The sequence below is a fragment of the Gymnogyps californianus genome, chromosome 18, assembly GCF_018139145.2.
Source record: "Gymnogyps californianus isolate 813 chromosome 18, ASM1813914v2, whole genome shotgun sequence".
NCBI lineage: Eukaryota > Metazoa > Chordata > Aves > Accipitriformes > Cathartidae > Gymnogyps > Gymnogyps californianus.
The window spans coordinates 9,459,249-9,481,190 of NC_059488.1; the positions used below are offsets into that span (position 1 = coordinate 9,459,249).

At 58.1% G+C, this 21,942-nt stretch overlaps 1 protein-coding gene across 2 annotated transcripts in view; it reads left to right on the top strand.

The window, feature by feature from the left end:
* NOTCH1 (notch receptor 1) overlaps positions 1 to 21,517 on the top strand; it is a 43,205-nt gene extending 21,688 nt beyond the window's left edge. Inside the window, exons 5-34 of one of the 2 annotated variants that reach the window (XM_050907719.1) lie at positions 2,323 to 2,445; positions 2,620 to 2,853; positions 2,997 to 3,152; positions 3,273 to 3,458; positions 3,915 to 4,028; positions 4,626 to 4,739; positions 5,801 to 6,034; positions 6,365 to 6,475; positions 7,276 to 7,468; positions 7,723 to 7,868; positions 8,202 to 8,315; positions 9,320 to 9,439; positions 9,793 to 9,945; positions 10,404 to 10,632; positions 10,796 to 10,997; positions 11,143 to 11,296; positions 11,565 to 11,749; positions 11,947 to 12,079; positions 12,394 to 12,651; positions 12,762 to 12,874; positions 13,436 to 14,007; positions 14,723 to 15,151; positions 15,934 to 16,082; positions 16,706 to 16,922; positions 17,278 to 17,368; positions 17,645 to 17,810; positions 18,546 to 18,841; positions 19,188 to 19,335; positions 19,448 to 19,545; positions 19,993 to 21,517. In XM_050907719.1, coding sequence (XP_050763676.1) covers positions 2,323 to 2,445; positions 2,620 to 2,853; positions 2,997 to 3,152; positions 3,273 to 3,458; positions 3,915 to 4,028; positions 4,626 to 4,739; positions 5,801 to 6,034; positions 6,365 to 6,475; positions 7,276 to 7,468; positions 7,723 to 7,868; positions 8,202 to 8,315; positions 9,320 to 9,439; positions 9,793 to 9,945; positions 10,404 to 10,632; positions 10,796 to 10,997; positions 11,143 to 11,296; positions 11,565 to 11,749; positions 11,947 to 12,079; positions 12,394 to 12,651; positions 12,762 to 12,874; positions 13,436 to 14,007; positions 14,723 to 15,151; positions 15,934 to 16,082; positions 16,706 to 16,922; positions 17,278 to 17,368; positions 17,645 to 17,810; positions 18,546 to 18,841; positions 19,188 to 19,335; positions 19,448 to 19,545; positions 19,993 to 21,447 — 6,893 coding nt within the window. In that variant the 3' untranslated portion in view covers positions 21,448 to 21,517. The remainder of the gene's footprint in view (positions 1 to 2,322; positions 2,446 to 2,619; positions 2,854 to 2,996; positions 3,153 to 3,272; positions 3,459 to 3,914; positions 4,029 to 4,625; positions 4,740 to 5,800; positions 6,035 to 6,364; positions 6,476 to 7,275; positions 7,469 to 7,722; positions 7,869 to 8,201; positions 8,316 to 9,319; positions 9,440 to 9,792; positions 9,946 to 10,403; positions 10,633 to 10,795; positions 10,998 to 11,142; positions 11,297 to 11,564; positions 11,750 to 11,946; positions 12,080 to 12,393; positions 12,652 to 12,761; positions 12,875 to 13,435; positions 14,008 to 14,722; positions 15,152 to 15,933; positions 16,083 to 16,705; positions 16,923 to 17,277; positions 17,369 to 17,644; positions 17,811 to 18,545; positions 18,842 to 19,187; positions 19,336 to 19,447; positions 19,546 to 19,992) is intronic. The other variant, XM_050907720.1, reaches the window with a different exon arrangement.
* The last annotated feature ends 425 nt before the right edge of the window (positions 21,518 to 21,942 follow it).

Consider the following 21,942-nt stretch of genomic DNA (forward strand, 5'->3'; position numbering starts at 1 on the left):
GGCGGCTTCTCTGCTCTGCACCCTGGGCGGTAGTTGGCATTACCGCGGGGAGCTCCAGCCTCCCTCCGCTGTAGCTCCTGCCCCACCGCCGCTGGGGATGTGGCATCAGGGTGGGGATGGGGTCTCCTAGCCGGCACAGACGTACCTGCGTCCTGCTGGCAGCCCAGCCTGGTGCCGGGGGAAGATGCGGGATCCCCGCGGGGCAGCACGGGGGATCTTGTCTTGATCTCTGACACAGGCTCAAAGGTTCAATCCCCTTCCCAAAGCTTTTGGCTGCAGTAACTCAGGAGACTCGTTAACTATCTAAAATACACGGGGCCCTGCAGGATCTCCTGCTTCTCTTCCATGCCTGCTCACCCAGGCTGGAGCAAAGCTCCTGTCCTTAGGGGCAGCGAGGCATTGCGGCTGATGGGGCAAGCAGTGCCGGGGAAGGAAGTCTTTCCTTCCAGGATGAGCCAGTGCAGCCAGGAGCTCCCAGGGGCGATGCTTTGTGGGAGCAGCTCCAAGCCCTGGCCCGGTGGAGCGGCATTGCCACAGGGACGGGCAGGTGGAGGGGGCAGGCGGAGCGGCGCTGGCCCTGCCCTGCCGTTCCGCTGACGAGGCACTTTCCCTGGAGCAGCCTAAGCATCGGGCACGTCGGGGTGAGGTACGGCCCTGGGGGAGCATCCCTGCTGCGGAGGGGGATCGGCGCTTTCACGCCCAGCTGCAGCTTCGTGGGCTGCTTCCAGGAGATTTGCATGCTGCACAAGCTGGTTTGCCTCCCGTGGGGTGGCACGGATCAGCCCCTGCTCTGGGGGGACGGGGGGGCGTCCCTCGGCACCTCTGCCATCCGGCATGGCTCGCTGCAGGAGCTGCATCAGCTTCGAGCGGAGGCAGGAGGGACTGGGGACTGTTTCTCATGATAAGAGGGTGATTGATACGCTGGTATGCAGCGCAGCAGACCTGAAACAATGTCCCCTTTTCATTCCCGGAGAGGCCTGGCCGTACCGGGTTTCTTCAAGTTAAACTAATCTCGGCTGTTTTATCATGCCATCGCTGTAGAATGTAACCCTGAGTTTAAAGTAATTGCAGTACTAATTACTCATTCGGCTGGTTCAAAATGAGTTAATCCTGGTATCTAGGACATTGCCAGTTATTGCTGTTCAGTCTCAGCCCAGCTGCTTAAAAATGAGGTGCAAATCAACGTTATCTGCTTTGGACTCCTACCAGCAATCGTAAATAGCTGTTGCTGCTCCTCGTGTGATGGGGCTGAGGCTACGGGGGAGATGAAAACATGGCCCTTCGGAGAGAGTGAGGGGAAAACCCCCAGCTGGGCCAGGGTCTGGGGTCCCACAGAGGATGAGCCTGGGCACCCGGTCCCTTCCCCGTGGAGGCAGAGGTGACGTAGTGAGCTGCCTGCGTGGGGGAGCAGCCTGGTCTGGACCTGCAGAACGCCTTGGGGAGTTTGGGGGAGCTGCAGGTGCACGCCGGCACCGCAGGGAGCTGCCGTGGGCTGGCATTGCCGTCCCGACCCTGAGTGCCTGGACAGGCTGGGAAGGCTGACGCCTGATGGCGGCTGGGTTGGGAGCTTTGGGGGTCTTAAAGTAAATGCAGCACTTAACCCAAGTGCCAGTTGGAGAGGGACGGGGTGGCTTGGCAGATGCGCTGAGAAGGGCCTGGCTGTTTCATTTCTGCTGCAGACGCCGTGGGGAGAGGCCGGCGGCGGCGCGGTTTCCATGCGTGCCGCGCTATCAGGTGGAGGCAATAACATAAACCCGAGCAGCCGGGCTCACCACGCAAGAGGCAGGCTGGGATTAGCGCCGCGCCACGTGGGGCGGTGGTTCACCCTGCCAGGGACTTGGATCCCCCTCCGGGGGAAGCGCTGCTGCTGAGGCTCTTTACATGTGAAATTAAAAGCCGGTGATTCAGCACCGGGTGCCGCAAGCCTTCGTGGGAGCAGCCCCGGTTCATCCCGGCTTGCCGTGGAGCCGGATCCTCCACCGCTCGGGGCGAGCGTCTCCAGAGCTGGGGGCTTTGGCAGGCGAGCCCCGCGCCGGGGACGCCTCATCTGCCGTGCACGGAGGAAGCCGCCGCCGCTTGCCAGGCTCCGGCGATGGCGCCCTGGCAGGGAAACCTGTGCGGCAGAACCAAGCCCCGGCAGAGGCGGGACAGGGCTGGGGATGAAACCAGGCAGCTGGCTTCAAAGCCAGGCTGGGAGCACCTGGCGCACGCTCGGCACCCGATAACGAGAAACCTGCCATCGGCGGGGGGGTGGCAGGGGGCTGAGGCAGTGGCACGGCCGGTTGGTCGGTCGGCATCACGGCAGATGTCTCCTCTGCGCAGGGTTCACGGGCCAGAACTGTGAGGAGAACATCAATGACTGTCCGGGCAACAACTGCAAGAATGGGGGCACCTGCGTGGATGGCGTCAACACCTACAACTGCCAGTGCCCGCCCGAGTGGACAGGTAATGCCGCCGCCGGCAGCGAGGGTGGCACGGGGCTGGGCTGGGAGGATGGATCCTGCCCTGGGCGATGCCAGGGCCCGGGTGGGGAGAGCTGTCCTGCTTTGCAGTGATGCTCACGGAGCCTGTGGGAGCTAGGCAGCGCCAGCCTCATGCCAGTGCTCTGTCCCCTGGCAGGTCAGTACTGCACCGAGGACGTGGACGAGTGCCAGCTAATGCCCAATGCCTGCCAGAACGGGGGCACCTGCCACAACAACCATGGCGGCTACAACTGCGTCTGTGTCAACGGCTGGACGGGCGAGGACTGCAGCGAGAACATCGACGACTGCGCCATGGCCGCCTGCTTCCATGGGGCCACCTGCCATGACCGGGTAGCCTCCTTCTACTGCGAGTGCCCCCATGGCCACACAGGTGAGGCCCCGTCCCATCTTGCCCCCTGCTCGCAGTGCAGGATGGCAGCTCCCCACATGTCCTCTGGCTCCTAGCTGAGGTCTTGGTGCATGATGACTTGTGTGCCCATCACCCTTGACGTGCACCTGCCTTTTGCTGCCCAGGTTTGCTGTGCCACCTCGATGACGCCTGCATCAGCAACCCCTGCAATGAGGGCTCCAACTGCGACACCAACCCCATCAACGGCAAAGCCATCTGCACGTGTCCTTCGGGGTACATGGGGCCGGCCTGCAACCAGGACGTGGACGAGTGCTCGCTGGGTGAGCACCGGGGCTGAGCTCGCGCAGGCGGCAGAGGAGCAGCTGGGGAAAGCACCGGTGCAGCCGGGAGCTTGCATGCAGTTGGGAGCGTGTCCTGTGAGCCGCACTTGTGTGTTGCAGGAGCCAACCCTTGCGAGCACGCAGGGAAATGCATCAACACCCAGGGGTCCTTCCAGTGCCAGTGCCTGCAGGGCTACTCGGGCCCTCGCTGCGAGATCGATGTCAACGAGTGCCTCTCCAACCCCTGCCAGAACGATGCCACCTGCCTGGACCAGATCGGGGAGTTCCAGTGCATCTGCATGCCCGGTGGGTGGGCAGCTCAGCAGACCCCTGTCCCGGTGCTGGGTGTGGGCGGCGGGTGGGCTCTGGGTGCCCCTGAGCTTCAGCTCGATGTTGGTTTGGGTGAGGAGCCACTGGAGGTGCGTGTGCCTGGGGACAGCACCGAAAAGAAAGAGCTTGGTAAAGATTGCGTGATCTCCCGCAGCGGCGGCGGGACAGGAGGTGAGAGCTGGGCACCATCAGCCCTGCTCTGGACTCCTCCTCTTGCCAACCTTGCTGGTTTGAATCAAGCCAAGGGCAGGGAGATCCAGGGTGGACAACCGTGGAGCGGCTTGTGCAGCAAGTCCCACCACCTGTAGCGCAGCTCCTGAGCTGCCTTTGTAAAGACGGGGGCACGAAATGTGCTCTGGTGTAACTTGCCTGTCCTGTGCGTTGTGCCGGCCCCGTGCCGCGGCGCTGACGGCGCGCCGGGTCTCTTTGCAGGTTACGAGGGGGTTTACTGCGAGATCAACACGGACGAGTGTGCCAGCAGCCCCTGCCTGCACAACGGCAACTGCCTCGACAAGATCAACGAGTTCCACTGCGAGTGTCCCACCGGTACGTGGCATCCGTCCCACCACCATCGCGGCAGAAACAAAGCCATGATGCATCCCGGCTTGAGCCGGGAAGGAGCTGAAAATGGGCTCCTTAAATTTCAGAGCCCCCCAAAATGCAGAGAGGGGGCTGAGCACCTCTCGGTGCTTTCGGTGGGGGGTTTCCCCATTGCGGTGAGGGGCTGAGCCCTGCGCCGGCGATGCTGCTCTGGGTCCGGCCCATGGGAGAGGGGAAGGAGGATTAAACCCCACGGCTTTGCACTTGAAAAGGCCCCTCTTTGGGAAGGAGGGCCGGGGGCCGGGGGGGCCGCACCAGCGGCTTTCAATGCGGTGTCAAAGTCACGGGGTGGAGCGGAGAATGGGGAGACGGTTAATCTGTGAAAGGATGTTTTGAAGTTCAGAGACTTTGCTCCTCTAGAGATGTAAATAAGATGCTCAATGGTGGGTCGCAGCCCCACATTCAGGGCCCCCAGCAGCCATCCCCATGGAAACCCGGTGCCCCGGCCGGGATGCGGGGGGCCCGGCAGGATCTGCCCGGCAGTGGGGGGAGGCTGGCGGGTCCGGCCGCAACGCGGGGACGTGACTTCTCCCTCTCTTCCAGGCTTCAACGGGCACCTGTGCCAGTTCGACATCGACGAGTGTGCCAGCACCCCCTGCAAGAACGGTGCCAAGTGCGTGGACGGCCCCAACACTTACAGCTGCGAGTGCACCGAAGGTGAGGGGTCCCGCGTCCCGGGGGGCTCTGGGGGTGCCACCCCACTGGGCAGAAACAAGCCACCTTCTGCCCCGTGACGTGCCATAAAACCACGTTGCCAAATTATTAACAAGTGCCCACCTCCCCAAGCACCTGCCATGGGGGGGGTGTCCCCAAACCTCCCGGCAGCGGGGTCGGTCCCTGCTGATGTGAATCCCATGGGGCAGGACTGTCCCTTTCCCAGGCGTCGGCAGAGCGAGTCGAGCCCCGCAGCCCACTGGCCCCGGAGCCGGGCATAACGAGGCCAGCGCTCGTTAGGTGTGGCCCCGCAGCAGCCGTCCCGCCGTGCTCCCCGCCTCGGTGGCGGGTGGCAGCGAGGGGGAAGGCAGGAAGGAAGGAATAAAGCTGCCTCTATGGGGACACAAGGTGCAGGGCTGCGGGGGCTCGCCGACCGAAACCCAAGGAGCGGTTGCACAAAATGATGACTTGAGCCCTGGTGGCAAACAGTGGCTCTTTTGTGGAGCAGCTCCCGCCAGAAATCTTCCAGCTGAATGGCCTCTAATTAGTGTCTTGCTAATGCCAAGCCCCGATGAAAAGCTGCTATGTGGGCTTGGCGGGGTCTAGTCAAAGCTGTACTTTGTCCTCGGCTCTCCACCCCCAAACCCGGCGGGGAGGGAGCTGGCCAGGAGAATAGGATCTGCCGGGGGGGTTATTACTGAGGGGTGCTTGCGACCGGGCCCCCCCCCCCCGCGCGCTCTGGGATGAGCCGCGGGCGAGCGCGGGGCCCCACTCCTGAGCCAAGGCGGCTTAATGCAGGTCATTGTGCGCCCCGGGACAAAGCCCGTGAGCCGGGGTCTGACCAGCTCCCCCACTGGCACGCCAGGGTGCTCCCCTGCCTGCGCCCGCCCCGCTCCCGGGGGTCCCGGGGCTCATGGTGGGGCAAGTGGGCAGGTCAAGCCACACCGGTGCACTGCCTCACACCTGGCCAGGGTGGGAAGGAGTGTTCCCCATCCTGACCCTGCATCCCCCATCCTCACCCCATGTCCCCCATCCTGACCCTGTGTCCCTCCCGCTGGTGACAGGTTTCTCGGGCGCTCACTGCGAGATCGACATCAATGAGTGCGACCCTGACCCGTGCCACTATGGGACCTGCAAGGACAGCATCGCCGCCTTCACCTGCCTCTGCCAGCCCGGCTACACAGGCCACCGCTGCGACATCAACATCAACGAGTGCCAAAGCCAGCCCTGCAAAAATGGGGGGACCTGCCAGGACAGGAACAACGCCTACAACTGCCTCTGCCTCAAAGGGACCACGGGTGAGTGGGAGGGACCCCCGGGGGCTCCATGCAGGTCGGCCGTGCCGTGCGGCACCCCGGTCCTATCCCTGTCCCCAGGCGGGTTGGCCCTGGGCCGCTGCCAGCAGCCGCCCTGATGCCAGGGCCGGCCTGGGGCATCCTCAGTGAGGGCAAGTTCTCCCGGTTTGGTGCCCGGCTCTCGCAGGAACCGCACCCCAGCCGGGAGCCGGGGAGCCGCTTGTGGCAGAGGTGCTTTGTTGTGGAGCGGTGGCGGCAGTCGGTGCCGGCGGGCTTCGTTTTGCTTAGTCAGCGGGGCCGGGGACCCCCTAACGGCACCACTCTCTTCCCCAGGGCCCAACTGCGAGATCAACCTGGATGACTGTGCCAGCAGCCCCTGCGACTACGGCAAGTGCATCGACAAGATCAACGGCTACGAGTGCACCTGCGAGCCGGGGTACACAGGTGAGAGCAGGGCATGGCGGCCACCGCGGCACCCTGGGGACCTGGTCCGGATCCAGCCTCATGCCAGGGAGCTCTGGGATGTCCCCTGTGCCCGCGGCGGTGCAGGGATGCCTGCGGCTGGTGGTGCCCCACACAGCCGGGGCAAGGGTGCCCCACACAGCCGGGGCAAGGGTGCAGCGAGGAGGGGAGATGCTGCCATCCCACTTGCCGGAGGTTTTGCACCCTCCAGCGCTCCTGCTTGTTCAGGAGGGTGACCCCGGCTCAGGCCGAAATCAAAGGGTTGTCTGGTGCTGCAAATTCGACTCCCGCTGCGCCCACTCCCATGGGTATCGGGTTGCTGCGTTGTCCGACTGGTTTGTTTGATCGCTGCTGGAAATGGCGGAGGGCTTTGATGGCAGCAGCCCCCACCTCTCCCCGCTCGCGCGGCCCCTTGTCCTCCTGCCCGCCGGGAGCCACAATAAAGCCTGGCTTTGTTGTCCGCGGCAGGTAGGGTTACAGGCTGAAACCGGCTCCCTTCATTATTCCCTCCTGGACCAAATGAGCCCAGGGCACGGCTTCTTCCCAGTCACATTTAGTTAAGCCAGGCAGGCGATGCAGGGGTGTGAAGTCACCCTGCCTGGAGGGCAGCCCGCTCCTCCTACATGGCCAGCAGACGTGTGCCCAGAGATTCAAGCCTTCAGCAGCCGTTCCCCGGGTGGCTGGAGGGGGACCTGCCCAGTGGGTGCCCCCCGGGAGGCGGCGCGTGCCCACCATGCCGTGCATCCTATGGGGTAACGTTTCCTCACCCCCTGCTTTCCCAGGGCGCATGTGCAACATCAACATCGACGAGTGCTCCAGCAACCCTTGCCACAACGGGGGCACGTGCAAGGACGGCATCAACGGCTTCACCTGCCTCTGCCCCGAGGGCTTCCATGACCCCAAGTGCCTGTCCGAAGTGAACGAGTGCAACAGCAACCCCTGCATCCATGGGAAATGCCACGACGGGCTGAACGGGTAGGCTGAGGGCACGGGGGCTGCTGGGGGGCTGCTGGGACCAAAGGGCCACCCAGCAAAGTCGGGGTTAGAGGCAGGGTGAGCAGCCGTCCCCCGTGCCGGTGCTCGTCCATGCTCTGTGCTAGTGCCGGGGGATGTTTCTCTGCAGGGGCACGATTAGGAGCTGGGGTTTGCTGGGTAAATGATGGCTGGTGTAGACAGGAGGGTCAGGTCGGACCAGATCCTGTGCTTTATGCCCCAATTTTTCCCCAAAGCTACAGGTGTGACTGCGACCCAGGCTGGAGTGGGACAAACTGCGACATTAACAATAACGAGTGTGAATCCAATCCCTGCATGAACGGTGGCACCTGCAAGGACATGACCAGTGGCTACATCTGCACTTGCAGGGAGGGCTTCAGTGGTAAGGGTGCAGCCAGGGACACCGCCCCATCCCCCCCCACACTGGGGCCTGGGTGGGAGCTGTGGGTGGGCGTCCCCATGATGCTAGGTGGGCTGGACGCTTCGCTGTGGGCATGGTGGAGACCCCAGGTCTGGTTGGGAGATGTGGCAGTGCAGCCAGCCTGGGGACCTTTAGCAGAGTTTGGGCACCCATGGCTGGAGCTGAGAGCAGGAGGCTCTTCCAGGGCAATGGGTGGGCCATTGCGATTGTCACCGCATGCCCACTGTTACCCTCAGCCCCCTCCCACCAGCACACCTCCATCACAGCCGCTTTTATCTATTTTTCTTAACACAGGACCCAACTGCCAGACCAATATCAACGAATGCGCTTCCAACCCCTGCCTGAACCAGGGCACGTGCATCGACGACGTCGCCGGCTACACTTGCAACTGCCTCCTGCCCTACACAGGTGAGGGGGAGCACCCTGTGCCCCCCAGGCCCTCGCCGGAGCTCTGCGGGGCTGCTGCTTCGGGTGTGACAGCAAATCGGTCCCTCTGCACGTGCAATGAGCCAGCACCAAGCGCAGAGGCTTCCCTTGCACTGCACTGCCATGGGGCTCCCCACGGCCGTGGCTCCACCTCCCCGTGCCGCGGCGCAGCTGGAGGAAATTTGGAGGAGCTTTGGGAAATGGCCAGCCAGAGCTTCCTCCCCGCTCCTCCTCCTCTTCCTCCTCCTGGAGGGCACCAAGGCGGTGGTTCGGCCGCAGCCTGCACCCGGGGCAGCAGCACCAGACGGCCGCCCCACTCACACCCCACCGCCCTGGGGGGTCGGTGCTGCCGGTGGCCCCGTTCTCCTGCCATGATGCTCACGTTGGAAAAAGCGAGCCGAGGCCGAGGGGCCAGGGGATTCTGCTGAGCCAATTCCTGTTTGCCGGCCTCCCGCTTCCGCTCGCGCAGAGCGGCAGCCGGTGCACAATTGCAGGAAGCCGTGAGCCGTTTCCTGCCCTCGGCAGTGGCCATAGAAACCCCTGGGGGAATGGGGACGGGGCAGGCGGGGAGGGGAAGGCTCTGGAAAATAGCAAAGGCCAGTTCGGGAGATACTGGCTGACAGGGAAGATAAGGGTTCGGAGGGAACGTGTCCCTTGGCTGGACGTAAACAGGAAAAGCGGCTGAGAGGGACGGGGGGGAGCGCAAGGGGGGAAAGACACCCCGAGTGGCGCTTCCCTGCCAAAGGAAGTGTGCAACACTTTAATGCAGCCCAGATTGCCAGGGCTTAAAGAATTTGTGGGGGGCCCCGGTTCACGGGGGACCAGGGATGGAGGAGACAGCCCGAGCTGGACTGCCCCAGGGCAGTGGGGAAGCCCAGAGCCTGCCCCAGGGCTGGCAGCAGCCCAGGGCAGGGGAGAGGGGTAGCGGGGTCTTGGGCCACCCACCGTTTCGGAGGGGGTGTCAGTGGGTGCTTGTGCCTGTGCAGGAGCCACCTGCGAGGACGTGCTGGCCCCCTGCGCTGGCGGCCCCTGCAAGAACGGCGGCGAGTGCCGGGAGTCGGAAGACTACAAGAGCTTCTCCTGTAGTTGCCCCTCCGGCTGGCAAGGTAGGGTCGTGGCCCATCCGGGGGTTCAGCACACCCCGCTCTCCTCAGCTGCTTGGGGAGTGAAAGACGGAGGGGAGGGAGCGTGGCCAGGGAGCAGCGGGCAGGTGGCTGCCGGCGTGGCCTGCCAGATGGGAGCAGCCCTGCACGGTGCCCGGCCTCGGGGAGGGTCCTGACCTGCCCCACGGCTCAGCCGGGTGGACGGGACGCGGCCATCACCCACACCCCTTGGCGAGGGCGGTTTGCTGCGAGGGCTCCCGCCCTGGTGCCAGCAGTGCCCAAGACGTCATCGTCGTCCCCGGGGCTTTCGCCAGCGTCTCCAGCCCACGTGGTCCCTGTCCCGCTCTGTCCCGCAGGTCAGACCTGCGAGATCGACATCAACGAGTGCGTGAAGAGCCCCTGCCGCAATGGGGCCACGTGCCAGAACACCAATGGGAGCTACCGCTGCGCCTGCAGAACTGGCTTCACTGGCCGCAACTGCGACACCGACATCGACGACTGCAAGCCCAGTAAGAGCAGGGGCTGCTCCGCGGACCGCGCTCACCCTGGCCCCGAGCTGTTAGCTTCATTGCCCTGCCTTGGGGCTGGGATTCTCCTCCCCGTGCTTGGGCGAGCCCCAGCCGCTGCTTTGTCCCGGGCCATGCTGCAAGCCCTGCTCAGGCTTTTGGGCCACCTCAAGCACGTCCCCGTTGAGCTGCGTCAGTCCAAGGCCAGATGGGAGCTGGCAGGAAGGAGGCTGGGGTGGGAGTGTGACGTGCGGGCAGTGAGCAATTGTGTCCCATGTGCCCTCCTTGTGCCCAGTCCACCTGCGGGGCTGGCCCGGCCTCCGCCTGGTCCATGGGCTCTGTCCCATCCCTCCGCACGGCCAGGGGACGTGTGCGGGGACAGTGCTTTGGGGCAGCTCCCAGGCAGGGCTGCTGCACCAGGGCTGGACCCATTGCATCTTCTCATGCATGTCCCTCTCCAGATCCATGCCACAATGGTGGCTCCTGCTCTGATGGCGTCGGCACATTCTTCTGCGAGTGCCTGGCTGGTTTCCGTGGGCCCAAGTGCGAGGAGGACATCAATGAGTGCGCCAGCAACCCCTGCAAGAACGGCGCTAACTGCACCGACTGCGTCAACAGCTATACCTGCACTTGCCCCTCCGGCTTCAGCGGCATCCACTGTGAGAACAACACGCCTGACTGCACGGAGAGGTACAGCCTGGCATGGTTCCTGCTGTGGGTGCAGCCTTTGTCGGGGCTGGAGCAAGGGGCAGAGGTCCCTGCGCTGCCCGGTAGCCCTGGGCCAGTTTGTGGGGGCTTTGGCATGGAGTACAACCAGCGGTGACTCACCGGGATGTGATGTCTGTGTTCCCAGCTCCTGCTTCAATGATGGGACCTGCGTGGATGGCATCAACACCTTCACCTGCATCTGTCCGCCCGGCTTCACAGGCAGCTACTGCGAGCATGACATTAACGAGTGCGACTCCAAGCCGTGCCTGAATGGCGGCACGTGTCAGGACAGCTATGGGACGTACAAGTGCACTTGTCCCCAGGGATACACTGGGCTCAACTGCCAGGTAGAGGAGGCTTGGGCTGTCAGCCGCTGGCCCCAGTGTCTGTCCGTGCATGCTGGCTGTGGGGATTTGGGGGCTCACTGCAGGCTCCACTCCTGCAGAAGCCCTGCTGGGTCCTGACCCCTATCTCTTGCTCTGCTCCCCCCAGAACCTGGTGCGTTGGTGTGACTCCTCTCCCTGCAAAAATGGAGGCAAGTGCTGGCAGACCAACAACCTGTACCGCTGCGAGTGCAACAGCGGATGGACAGGGCTGTACTGCGATGTCCCCAGTGTCTCCTGCGAGGTGGCTGCTAAGCAGCAAGGTCAGTCCCTGCCACATGTACGGCCTCACAGGGCCGGGGAGGGGTGCCCAGGTGCCCCTGTGCTGGGCTCTGAGCAGGGACATGCTCAGTTCTCTTGGTGGGGATCTTTGGCACAACCAGAGCAATCTCAAGGATTGCTGTAACGTGCACCCCCCGAGGCTGCAGTCCTGGCTGCGATCCCTGGTGGGACACGCGGTGGCCAGGATGTGGCCCTGCGGTGCATGGGTGTCACCGAGGTCCCCGCGTCTCACTCTGCTCTCCCCGGCAGGTATCGATGTAGCACATCTCTGCAGGAATTCGGGGCTCTGTGTGGACACCGGCAACACTCACTTCTGCCGCTGCCAGGCCGGCTACACCGGCAGCTACTGCGAGGAGCAGGTGGACGAGTGCTCCCCCAACCCCTGCCAGAACGGAGCCACCTGCACAGACTACCTGGGAGGCTACTCCTGCGAGGTGGGTGCCGCGGAGGGCAGAGATGCACAGGGAGAAAGCAGCAGTTACTGCCTTTCTGCTGCCCAAGGAGCTGCCCCAGGTTCAGGCTGGCTCGGTGCCCCTTTACCGAGTTGAAGGCTGGGGTGCTGGCTGTGCTCCTGCAGGCGTGTGGGAATTGAGTGAACCTCTCTGATAGTTCCCCTCTTCCCTCCTTGCAGTGTGTGGCTGGTTATCATGGAGTTAACTGCTCAGAGGAGATCAATGAGTGCTTGTCCCACCCATGCCAGAATGGAGGAACCTGCATCGATCTCATCAATACCTACAAATGCTCCTGCCCCAGAGGAACTCAAGGTAAATTAATTCCCCAGGCTGGGGCATTAGTGGGCTGAGTGCAGATATCCTCGGTATCTGCTCATTAGCTGCTCAAGCTAGCAGAAGCAAATGCAACGGTAGAGGTTTGTGTTTGCTTGTGAGCTTAGCCATCAAGGCCACGCAACCTTGGACGCGAGCTGCGCGGTGCTGCGTGCCTCCTGCCAGAACGGTGGCTCAGACTGCCATTGAATTGGTCAGGCTCAGCCCCTTCGCAGGGAAGGTTCACACGAGGAACCACCGGGCACCCCGATACTGTTTGATGAGCTGTGTGGGTTGTTCCCCCATTTCTCTAGGGGTGCACTGTGAGATCAATGTGGATGACTGCAGCCCTTTCTTTGATCCTGTCACCCTGGGGCCCAAGTGCTTTAACAATGGCAAGTGCACGGATCGGGTAGGTGGCTACAGCTGCATCTGCCCCCCTGGCTTTGTAGGGGAGCGCTGCGAGGGAGACGTCAACGAGTGCCTGTCCAACCCCTGCGACGCCCGCGGCACCCAGAACTGCGTGCAGCGGGTCAATGACTACAAATGCGAGTGCCGACCTGGCTACGCAGGTGAGCGCCGCATCCCCCCCAGCTCCCAGCGCCCAGCCCTGCAGCCCCCAGCCATCCCAAGCATCTCTCACACCTTCCTCTGCTCCTCACACCCTCCTCTCCCTCGGCAGGCCGTCGCTGTGACACCGTGGTGGATGGCTGTAAAGGCAAACCCTGCAGGAACGGTGGAACGTGCGCGGTTGCCAGCAACACCGGCCGCGGCTTCATCTGCAAATGCCCCCCGGTAGGTTCCACCTCTTCTCCAGCTCTGAGCATGGGATGTTGCGCAGGCCCTGCAAGTCAGCCCCTTGCACAGAGGAGCAGTCAAGGGGCCAGTTTAGCCCCGGAGGCTTCCCCAGCTGGGATAGCCAGGGGTAAGCGTGGAGGGGGAGATGCTTTGCTGTGGGTGCTCGCTGGAGGGAGGTGTATCCGTATATCCCTCCTCACTTGCAAGGAGACTGGGTCAGGGTAAGGGAGAAGGAGGTGGCTCAGCCCTGCAGGTACGACGCACAGCTCTGTAGGACAGGCTCTTGCCTGGTTGACCATTATTTGCACCATGTAAAGTTGGAGCAGGCAGCTATGAAAAAGAGCTCCCTTCATTTTGAGGGGGACACTCTAACAGAGTTTACATTCTAGATTATTCCTGCCCATCGCTAGTTTCAGAGGACGTGCCAGGGCCGTGCCCTAGGTACATCGATCTGATTCACTGGGTTTGCGCCGAGTTTTCCAGAACACACACGTGGGTTAGGCTGCTGGTAGGACAGCATCAGTGATTCTGACTCCCTCCTTGCTGTCACCTCCCCAGGGATTCGTGGGTGCCACCTGCGAGAACGACTCCCGCACCTGTGGGAACCTGCACTGCCTGAATGGTGGCACCTGCATCTCCATCCACAAGAGCTCCAAGTGCATGTGCACGCCGGCCTTCACGGGTCCCGAGTGCCAGTACCCGGCCAGCAGCCCCTGCACATCCAACCCCTGCTACAACGGGGGCACCTGCGAGTTCTTCAGCGATGCCTCCCCCTACTACCGGTGCAACTGCCCTGCCAACTTCAACGGCCTCAACTGCCACATCCTCGACTTCGATTTCCAAGGTGGGATCGGGCAGGATATCATCCCACCCAAAATTGAGGAGAAGTGCGAGATTGCAGTTTGCGCGGGGTATGCCGGCAACAAGATCTGCGACGGGAAATGCAACAACCATGCCTGCGGCTGGGACGGGGGTGACTGCTCCCTCAATTTCAACGACCCCTGGAAGAACTGCTCCCAGTCTCTGCAGTGCTGGAAGTACTTCAACGATGGCAAGTGCGACTCTCAGTGCAATAACGCTGGCTGCCTGTACGATGGATTTGACTGCCAGAAATACGAAGGACAGTGCAAGTAAGTGACTTGCCTGTTGACCCTCTTGTTTTAAAGCCATGACCTCTGTGCTGATCGTCTGGGGGTATTTTCTGCTAAAGCTCCTAAGTGCAGACCTGTTGTTCACTCTCTACGTTCTGTTCTGCTGCCTATGGGGCTGCAGCTGACGCAGCCACACTTCCCTGTGGTCTTAGTGAGTTTATATACACTTGGAAGCTCTCTGGGTTTGGCTCATTCCAGATGGCTTCCCTGTCCTTGCCTATATCACGCCACAGAAGTGAATTCTCCAACTCACAGTAGTAACACAATGAGTTTCAGTGTAGGGAGACCCCAGATGGAAGAGCAGCCAGAAAACATGATGATGTTAACATCCAGGCATTTATCAAACATTGTCTTTGGCAACAGCGGGAATTTATTCCTGGACAAACTCTGGTCTGAGTAACTATTCTGTGTCCCCATGTCTTCTCTGAGTCACAGTAATTTGTCCCTTTTTCTGGCATCTAAATTGCAACTGACAATTTCACAGCTGCTATCTTTCACCTGCAGAGGTGAATGCTTCACAGCGCTGCATGAAACAGTTGCCTTCTATGTAAACTGGCTTAGTGTCTATCAGGATGAAGAATATTTATACAAAAGAGAGGTCCTTGTGGACCACCGCTTATTTTCTCAGAAGATAGGTAATACGCACAGTACTTGGGCTAATTCATTCTTCTGCCTTTCTTTTTCTTCTGCCCAGCCCTCTGTATGATCAGTACTGCAAAGATCACTTCTCAGATGGTCACTGTGACCAGGGCTGCAATAATTTTGAGTGCGAATGGGATGGTCTGGACTGTGCGGACAACATGCCAGAGAAGCTTGCAGATGGCACGCTGGTGGTGGTGGTCCTGATCACTCCCGAGAACCTGAAGAACAACTCTTTCAACTTCCTGCGGGAGCTGAGCCGCGTGCTGCACACCAACGTGGTCTTCAAGAAGAACCCCAAGGGAGAGTATATGATCTTTCCATACTATGGCAATGAGGAGGAGTTGAAAAAGCATTACATCAAGAGGTCAACAGAGGACTGGTCAGATATGTCTAGTGCTGTCATCAACAAAGTAAAGAGCAGCCTCTACTCCAGGGCTGGCAGAAGGCAGAAGAGGGAGCTCGATCAGATGGACATCAGAGGGTAAGGGGGACCAATGGGTTCCTTCTTCACTGAGCAGCATTTGTTTTCTGTGTTGATAATAGTAACACGCTATAAAGGGAAGGATGTAGGCCAGATAATTGTATTTAGACGTTGCTTTCTGTGTGAATAGAAACCGGATTTTGCTCTCATGTGGGAAAAGCAAGTGATCGCTCAGGAATCCCTGATACAATGCTGCGCCGACTCTCACGATTGAAGGAGTCCTGTGTATTGTTGGGAGCCGGGGCTGGGCTGGGTGGGACCTGGAAGCAGAAGTTGGCCTGACCGACTGTCTGACTTCAGGAAGTCATTAAGTTAAGCCTCAGTTTCTCCCTGGGAAATGCTTTCTAGAGCTTTGTTGTAAAACTCAATTACTGCAAACTGTGTGTGGAGATCTTTGGTATAAACATATAGATCTAACCTCCCTCTCTGTGGGCTCCATCAAAAGCCACCGAAAGCAAAGGAGTTAGAGCAGTGAAACTGATGTGAAAAGATATGAAGGCTCCCAAACAGCATTATTTAAGATACTGTAGTGTCTGAGTAATTTTAAAACATTGTGAAGCAGAGACTGTCTTCCATTCCTGTAGATAAGGAGTTAGATTTCACAGTATTCAGTAGACCATGAGTGTGAGCTGCAGGGCTTGGGCCACAGGGAAGCAAGGAGATGGGTTCCCACCTTCTAATTCCCACTGATGGGGGGTTAAGGAGGGAAGGGAGACAGGGCTCGTCTGTCTTCTCAGTGTGGTCATTGCTCCGTGTTTCTCATTGACTCTTCTCTCGCGCAGATCCATCGTCTACTTGGAAATTGATAACCGCCAGTGCATCCAGTCGTCTTCCCAGTGCTTCCAGAGTGCAACCGATGTGGCGGCGTTCCTGGGTGCCTTGGCCTCCCTTGGCAACCTGAACATACCCTACAAAATAGAAGCCGTTAAAAGTAAGTACGGCTGGTCAGCTGGGGAGGAGAGACAGCCAAAACTTTCCAGCCTTATCCATGTTTAGTTATGTCGGCTGGCTGCATTTGAGCACAGTCTGGCTTTAATAACCTTGCATCTTTTTTTTTTTTTTTCCTTTAAGTCTGTTATTAAAAAAAAATTGCAAAAACAGTTTATTATTTTTGCTTATTCCAGGTTTATTTCAAAATCATTATCACTATAAAAGTTATTAAAAAAATAAAAAAGAAAAGAAAAAGAAAACCCAACCAGCTCCGATCAATCAGTGACATGCAAGGAGTTGAAGTTTGTATCTTGAAAATCCCCCCTAAATCCTTTTGTCTTAACAGCTCAATGCAAGCGCAATGATTTGAAGTTTGCTAATCCTTTTCCTTAAAGGAGAAAAAAGTGAAGCTGTCTCCTGATGCAGGCTGGCTTGTGCAGCCGAGAATTTGCCGATAGTTTGCAATTCTGATTAATAGCGTATAAAATGACCTTATTTTGGGGGGGCTGATTGAGATCAGACTTAGGTACCTCTATTAACTAATTTTCCTTCATTTCCACTCTGTCACTGGTTTGCTATGCAGCTTAATGTCTCAGCATCTCTTTGTGCCCCACTGTTTTGTAGGTGAAACAGCTGAGCCCACGAAGAACTCCCAGCTGTATCCTATGTACGTGGTGGTGGCTGTGCTGGTCTTGCTTGCTGTCATTGGAGTGGGAGTACTGGTGTCTCGTAAGCGGCGCAGGGAGCATGGGCAGCTTTGGTTCCCAGAAGGCTTCAAAGTGACAGAGTCGAGCAAGAAGAAGCGACGAGAACCACTTGGGGAGGATTCTGTTGGACTGAAGTGAGTAATTTGCTTGCTAACCCATTAACCACAGCGCAGCGGGGCTGCTCGGGGCTCTTCTGAAAGGACCCATCAGAGTTTTGTTCTCTAGTGCATCATATTGGCGTAGCGGGGAGGAGAAAAATCAGGTTTCTTAAAGTTCTGCATGGGGAAAACAGCGTTCCCATCTGGAGGAGGTTTTTAAATGCTTCGTGGTCCATTTGCACTTGGTAAAAAATGAAAGGCAACCTGAGGGGAACCTCCTGGAAATTGCCTTCTTGATTCTTCTTTCAGTTTGTGCATGTAGATAAACAAAGTCCATCACAGACTAGTTCCTGCAGAGGAGCTAATTTTTTGTACGGTTGTATTTTTAAAGACCCCTCAAAAATGCTTCAGACGGCACGCTGATGGATGACAACCAAAATGAGTGGGGTGACGAGGAGACGTTGGACACCAAGAAGTTCAGGGTAAGCTCACTGCCACGTTCCCTTTCTGTGCTGCAAGTAGTCACTGGCTGGGTTTTGTCACGGAAGGAGCAGAGTGCTGCGGAAAGCAGCAGAGCGGAGGGACCCTCGGGGGCCCAGTCTGCGCTACGCATCGCTGCCGCCGGCTCCTTTGCAAACCTGCGTGTGACAAACGCACCTTTGAGACTTGCAGAGCTTCCCGTGCTAGAGCTCAGCCCCCTCCTCCCACCCTGACTTGTGCGCTTTGCTGGGTGCTCATTTCCCGCTGTCGTTCCTCAGTTCGAGGAGCAGGCGATGCTGCCTGACACGGACGATCAGACGGATCACAGGCAGTGGACCCAGCAGCACCTGGATGCCGCTGACCTGCGCATATCCTCCATGGCACCTACTCCACCGCAGGGGGAAATCGATGCAGACTGTATGGATGTCAACGTCAGAGGTCCCGGTAAGGTGGACTCCTTTCACTTCTGTGCTGCTTGTCAGCTAATCTAAAATCCTCCCTTACCCCTTGCAGATCCCAGACAGCCCTACCTGTCTCCATTTCTAGCACGGAGTCGCTGCTAGCCGTTCTGCATCGCATGGTTACCGTTTTGTGTGTTTTAGAGAGAGACCCTGTCACATTCTGCTTTCCATGAGATCTCTTTTGTTTAATCACTGAGACAGAAATTAGAGAATACAGAAGAAGTACCTATTAAATCATCCAGCTTATCTCTCTGCCACTCCTAGATTCCTCTCCTCCCACCAAACTGCACGTTTCACAATCTTCTTTTCAGGTTTTTAACTATATTAATAGTTAATAGGCTTTTAAATTATTACAGACATTTGGTCTTCCCCACATCCGTGAAATTGTCCTCTGAAATAATAAAAATATTTAAGGCTGCGCTGTACCGTACTCAAGTTTGCTTTGAGCAACCTTCCTTATAAATTGCACCTTACATATTAGTGTGCAAGCTAGCAGATGAAATAGGAAACGCAGTGAGTGGTGAGATACCACTGAGGAATTTCAGATCCATATCAGAGGAAGGATATTCGTGTTTGATGTTTAGAACCAGTTGGGAACTCAGTCTTGATACACCCACGAGAATAAGCATCTATCGCAGACAGAACATCTTGCTGAGCCGCCTGCATTACAGAAGGGTAAAAAGCCTTTTTTTTCACCAAGTTCCCCTGTGCTTTTCAGATGGCTTCACCCCCCTCATGATCGCCTCGTGCAGCGGAGGAGGGCTGGAGACTGGCAATAGTGAAGAGGAAGACGATGCTCCCGCCGTCATCTCGGATTTTATTTACCAAGGCGCCAGCTTACACAACCAGACTGACCGCACTGGCGAGACGGCGCTTCACCTGGCTGCCAGGTACTCCCGCTCGGACGCTGCCAAGCGCCTGCTGGAAGCTAGCGCCGACGCAAACATCCAAGATAACATGGGCAGGACGCCCCTCCACGCTGCCGTCTCTGCCGATGCCCAAGGAGTCTTCCAGGTAATTGATCCTTTCGCCACCAGTCTCGGGGTTTTCTAGGGAACGTACTGGTGCTACAGGTTGAGTCAGTCACACAATTGAGCTTATCGCAGGGTCTCCAGCTCGCCCTGGCAAGGTGTGGGGTGAAAGTCTTGAAAACTGAAGCCCCTGTTGTCTCAGAGTAGGGCACAGCAAAGCAGCAACCCCGTAGCTGCCCTCGGATGCCCAGCCCCAGACTGGGAGCGGGGACTGGAGGGACCGGCCTCTGGAAAGGGGGTTGCAGGTCCTGAGACCTGGGTACCTGGAGTGTCTGCTGTCTGTCCCTCCTAACGTTTGTGTTTCCTGTTTTTGGCTCTTGTTGTGGCAGATCCTGATTAGGAACAGGGCAACTGATCTCGACGCCCGAATGCATGACGGGACCACTCCTCTGATCTTGGCCGCTCGCTTGGCCGTGGAGGGCATGCTGGACGATCTCATCAACTGCCATGCAGACGTCAACGCCGTGGATGATCTAGGTACTGCAGGCAACTAAAACACAGGCTCTCTCAGAGGTGGAAGGAAAGGGCTGCTTGCTGTTACTCTTACCACTCACTAATGCATGTTGTGTTTTGTGGTCTTCCTCTGTAGGCAAGTCGGCACTGCACTGGGCAGCTGCTGTGAATAATGTTGAAGCCGCATTAGTCCTCCTGAAGAATGGTGCCAATAAGGATATGCAGAACAATAAGGTAGGCGTCTCCTGGGCTGACATGGGCAAGGAAAGAACCATTTGAGGAGTCTGTTAAAGGGTAATTTTTGCCTAAAATACAACACTGTCTGGCACTGAGACTCTGATTTGCTTGTTCTGCTGTGAATGAAGCTGTTGGATTTAGGTCAAAGGAGCATTGCGGGATTTGGTCCTACAGGTGATGTTGAGGGGCCATGCAGTGCTTGGTGAGCAGTATGATACAGTGTTCGCGTGGCCATCTTCTCGGATGTTCTGGGTCACTCGTAGGGTTCCTGGTTTGATATCAATATAAGGACATGGCTCAGCAGGGTAGGCAAAAGCAGCAGCAAAACCTCACCAGAGGAGAGACGATTACCATCTCTGTCATGGTGTTGGGCATGGAGCTCAGGATAATGTTAGCCAGGAGAATCTGTGAACTTAAACCTAACCACCTTTGCTGCGTTTCCAGGAGGAGACCCCACTGTTCCTCGCAGCCAGAGAAGGGAGCTACGAAACCGCCAAGGTCCTGTTGGACCATTTTGCCAACCGCGACATCACGGACCACATGGACCGGCTCCCACGGGACATCGCCCAGGAGCGCATGCACCACGACATCGTGAGGCTGCTGGACGAGTACAACCTGGTGCGGAGCCCACCGCTGCACAACGGCCCGCTGGGGGCACCCACGCTGTCCCCACCGCTCTGCTCTCCCAACAGCTACATCGGCAACCTGAAACCTGCCGTCCAGGGCAAGAAGGCCAGGAAGCCGAGTACCAAGGGCCTGAGCTGCAATGGCAAGGACGCCAAAGACCTCAAAGCCCGGAGGAAAAAGTCACAAGATGGAAAAGGATGTCTGCTTGACAACTCCAGTGTGTTGTCTCCAGTGGACTCTCTGGAGTCGCCCCATGGGTACCTGTCAGATGTCGCCTCTCCTCCGCTGATGACCTCTCCGTTTCAGCAGTCCCCTTCCATGCCTCTGAATCATCTGCCAGGCATGCCCGATGCCCACATGAGCATCAATCACCTCAACATGGCGGGGAAGCAGGATATGGCCATGGGAAATTCCAGCAGGATGGCCTTCGATTCGGTGCCGCCGCGTCTCTCTCACCTCCCCGTCTCCAGCCCCAGCACAGTGATGAGCAATGCCCCGATGAATTTCTCTGTCGGCGGAGCGGCCGGTCTGAACGGGCAGTGTGACTGGCTCACCAGGCTGCAGAACGGCATGGTCCAGAATCAGTACAACCCGATGAGAGGCAACATGCAACCAGGGGCGCATCAGCAGACGCAAAACCTTCAACACGGCATGATGACCTCCCTGCACAACGGCTTGCCCACCACAAGCTTGTCGCAGATGATGAGCTACCAGGCCATGCCCAACACTCGGCTGGCTTCCCAGCCTCACCTGATGCAGAGCCAGCAGCTACAGCAGCTGCAGCAGCAACAGCTCCAGCAGCAAAACATGCAGCCGCAGCAGCAGCCGCAGCAATCCCAGCAGCAGCCGCAGCAGCATCACAACCCCAGCTCCAATGCGAGCGGCCACATCGGCCAAAATTTTCTTGGTACCGAGCTGAGCCAGCCCGACATGCAGCCGGTGAGCAGCAGTACCATGGCAGTCCACACGATCCTGCCTCAAGATTCCCAGATGCTGCCCACGTCTCTGCCATCCTCCCTCGCCCAGCCCATGACCACCACGCAGTTTCTAACTCCACCTTCCCAGCACAGTTATTCCTCCCCCTTGGACAACACCCCCAGCCACCAGCTCCAGGTGCCCGACCACCCTTTCCTAACGCCATCTCCGGAGTCGCCGGACCAGTGGTCCAGCTCGTCTCCTCACTCCAACGTGTCCGACTGGTCCGAGGGCATCTCCAGCCCTCCCACGAGTATGCAGTCACAGATGGGACACATCCCTGAAGCCTTCAAGTAAAAGACGGTGTTTCAGAGACGCTGGCACTCAGTGGGAGTTAGAAGCTTGAGGAAGATCTTTTTTAAAAGGACGTTGGATGCTTTTATTAAAGGATCCTTTTTAAATATGTTTTTATAAAAAAAAATAAAAAGACAAATTAATTCCTTTTTTTTTTAGTATTTATTTATGTACTTTTTATTTTACATGAAAACACTGCCTTTTTATTTATATGTTCTATTGTTAAGAACTCAGTGTGGGACACCAGTTGTGTTTCAAGAAATCAAAAAATTAGGTTTTTATAGGACATTCTCTTTTGTTTGGGGGGGTTCATTGTGTTTGATTTGAGAGGAAATGTTTATGTAAAGCTATAAGCAGCGATTTGCAATTCTGAAATGCCATTAATTTATTTTTTTCTCTTTCAACTTGGAAAGAGAGGTGAGAAAGAAAAGGGGAAGGAAAAATTGACTAAAAATACCACTCCTTAGGGGGGAAAAAAAAAATTAAGTATGGATGGAT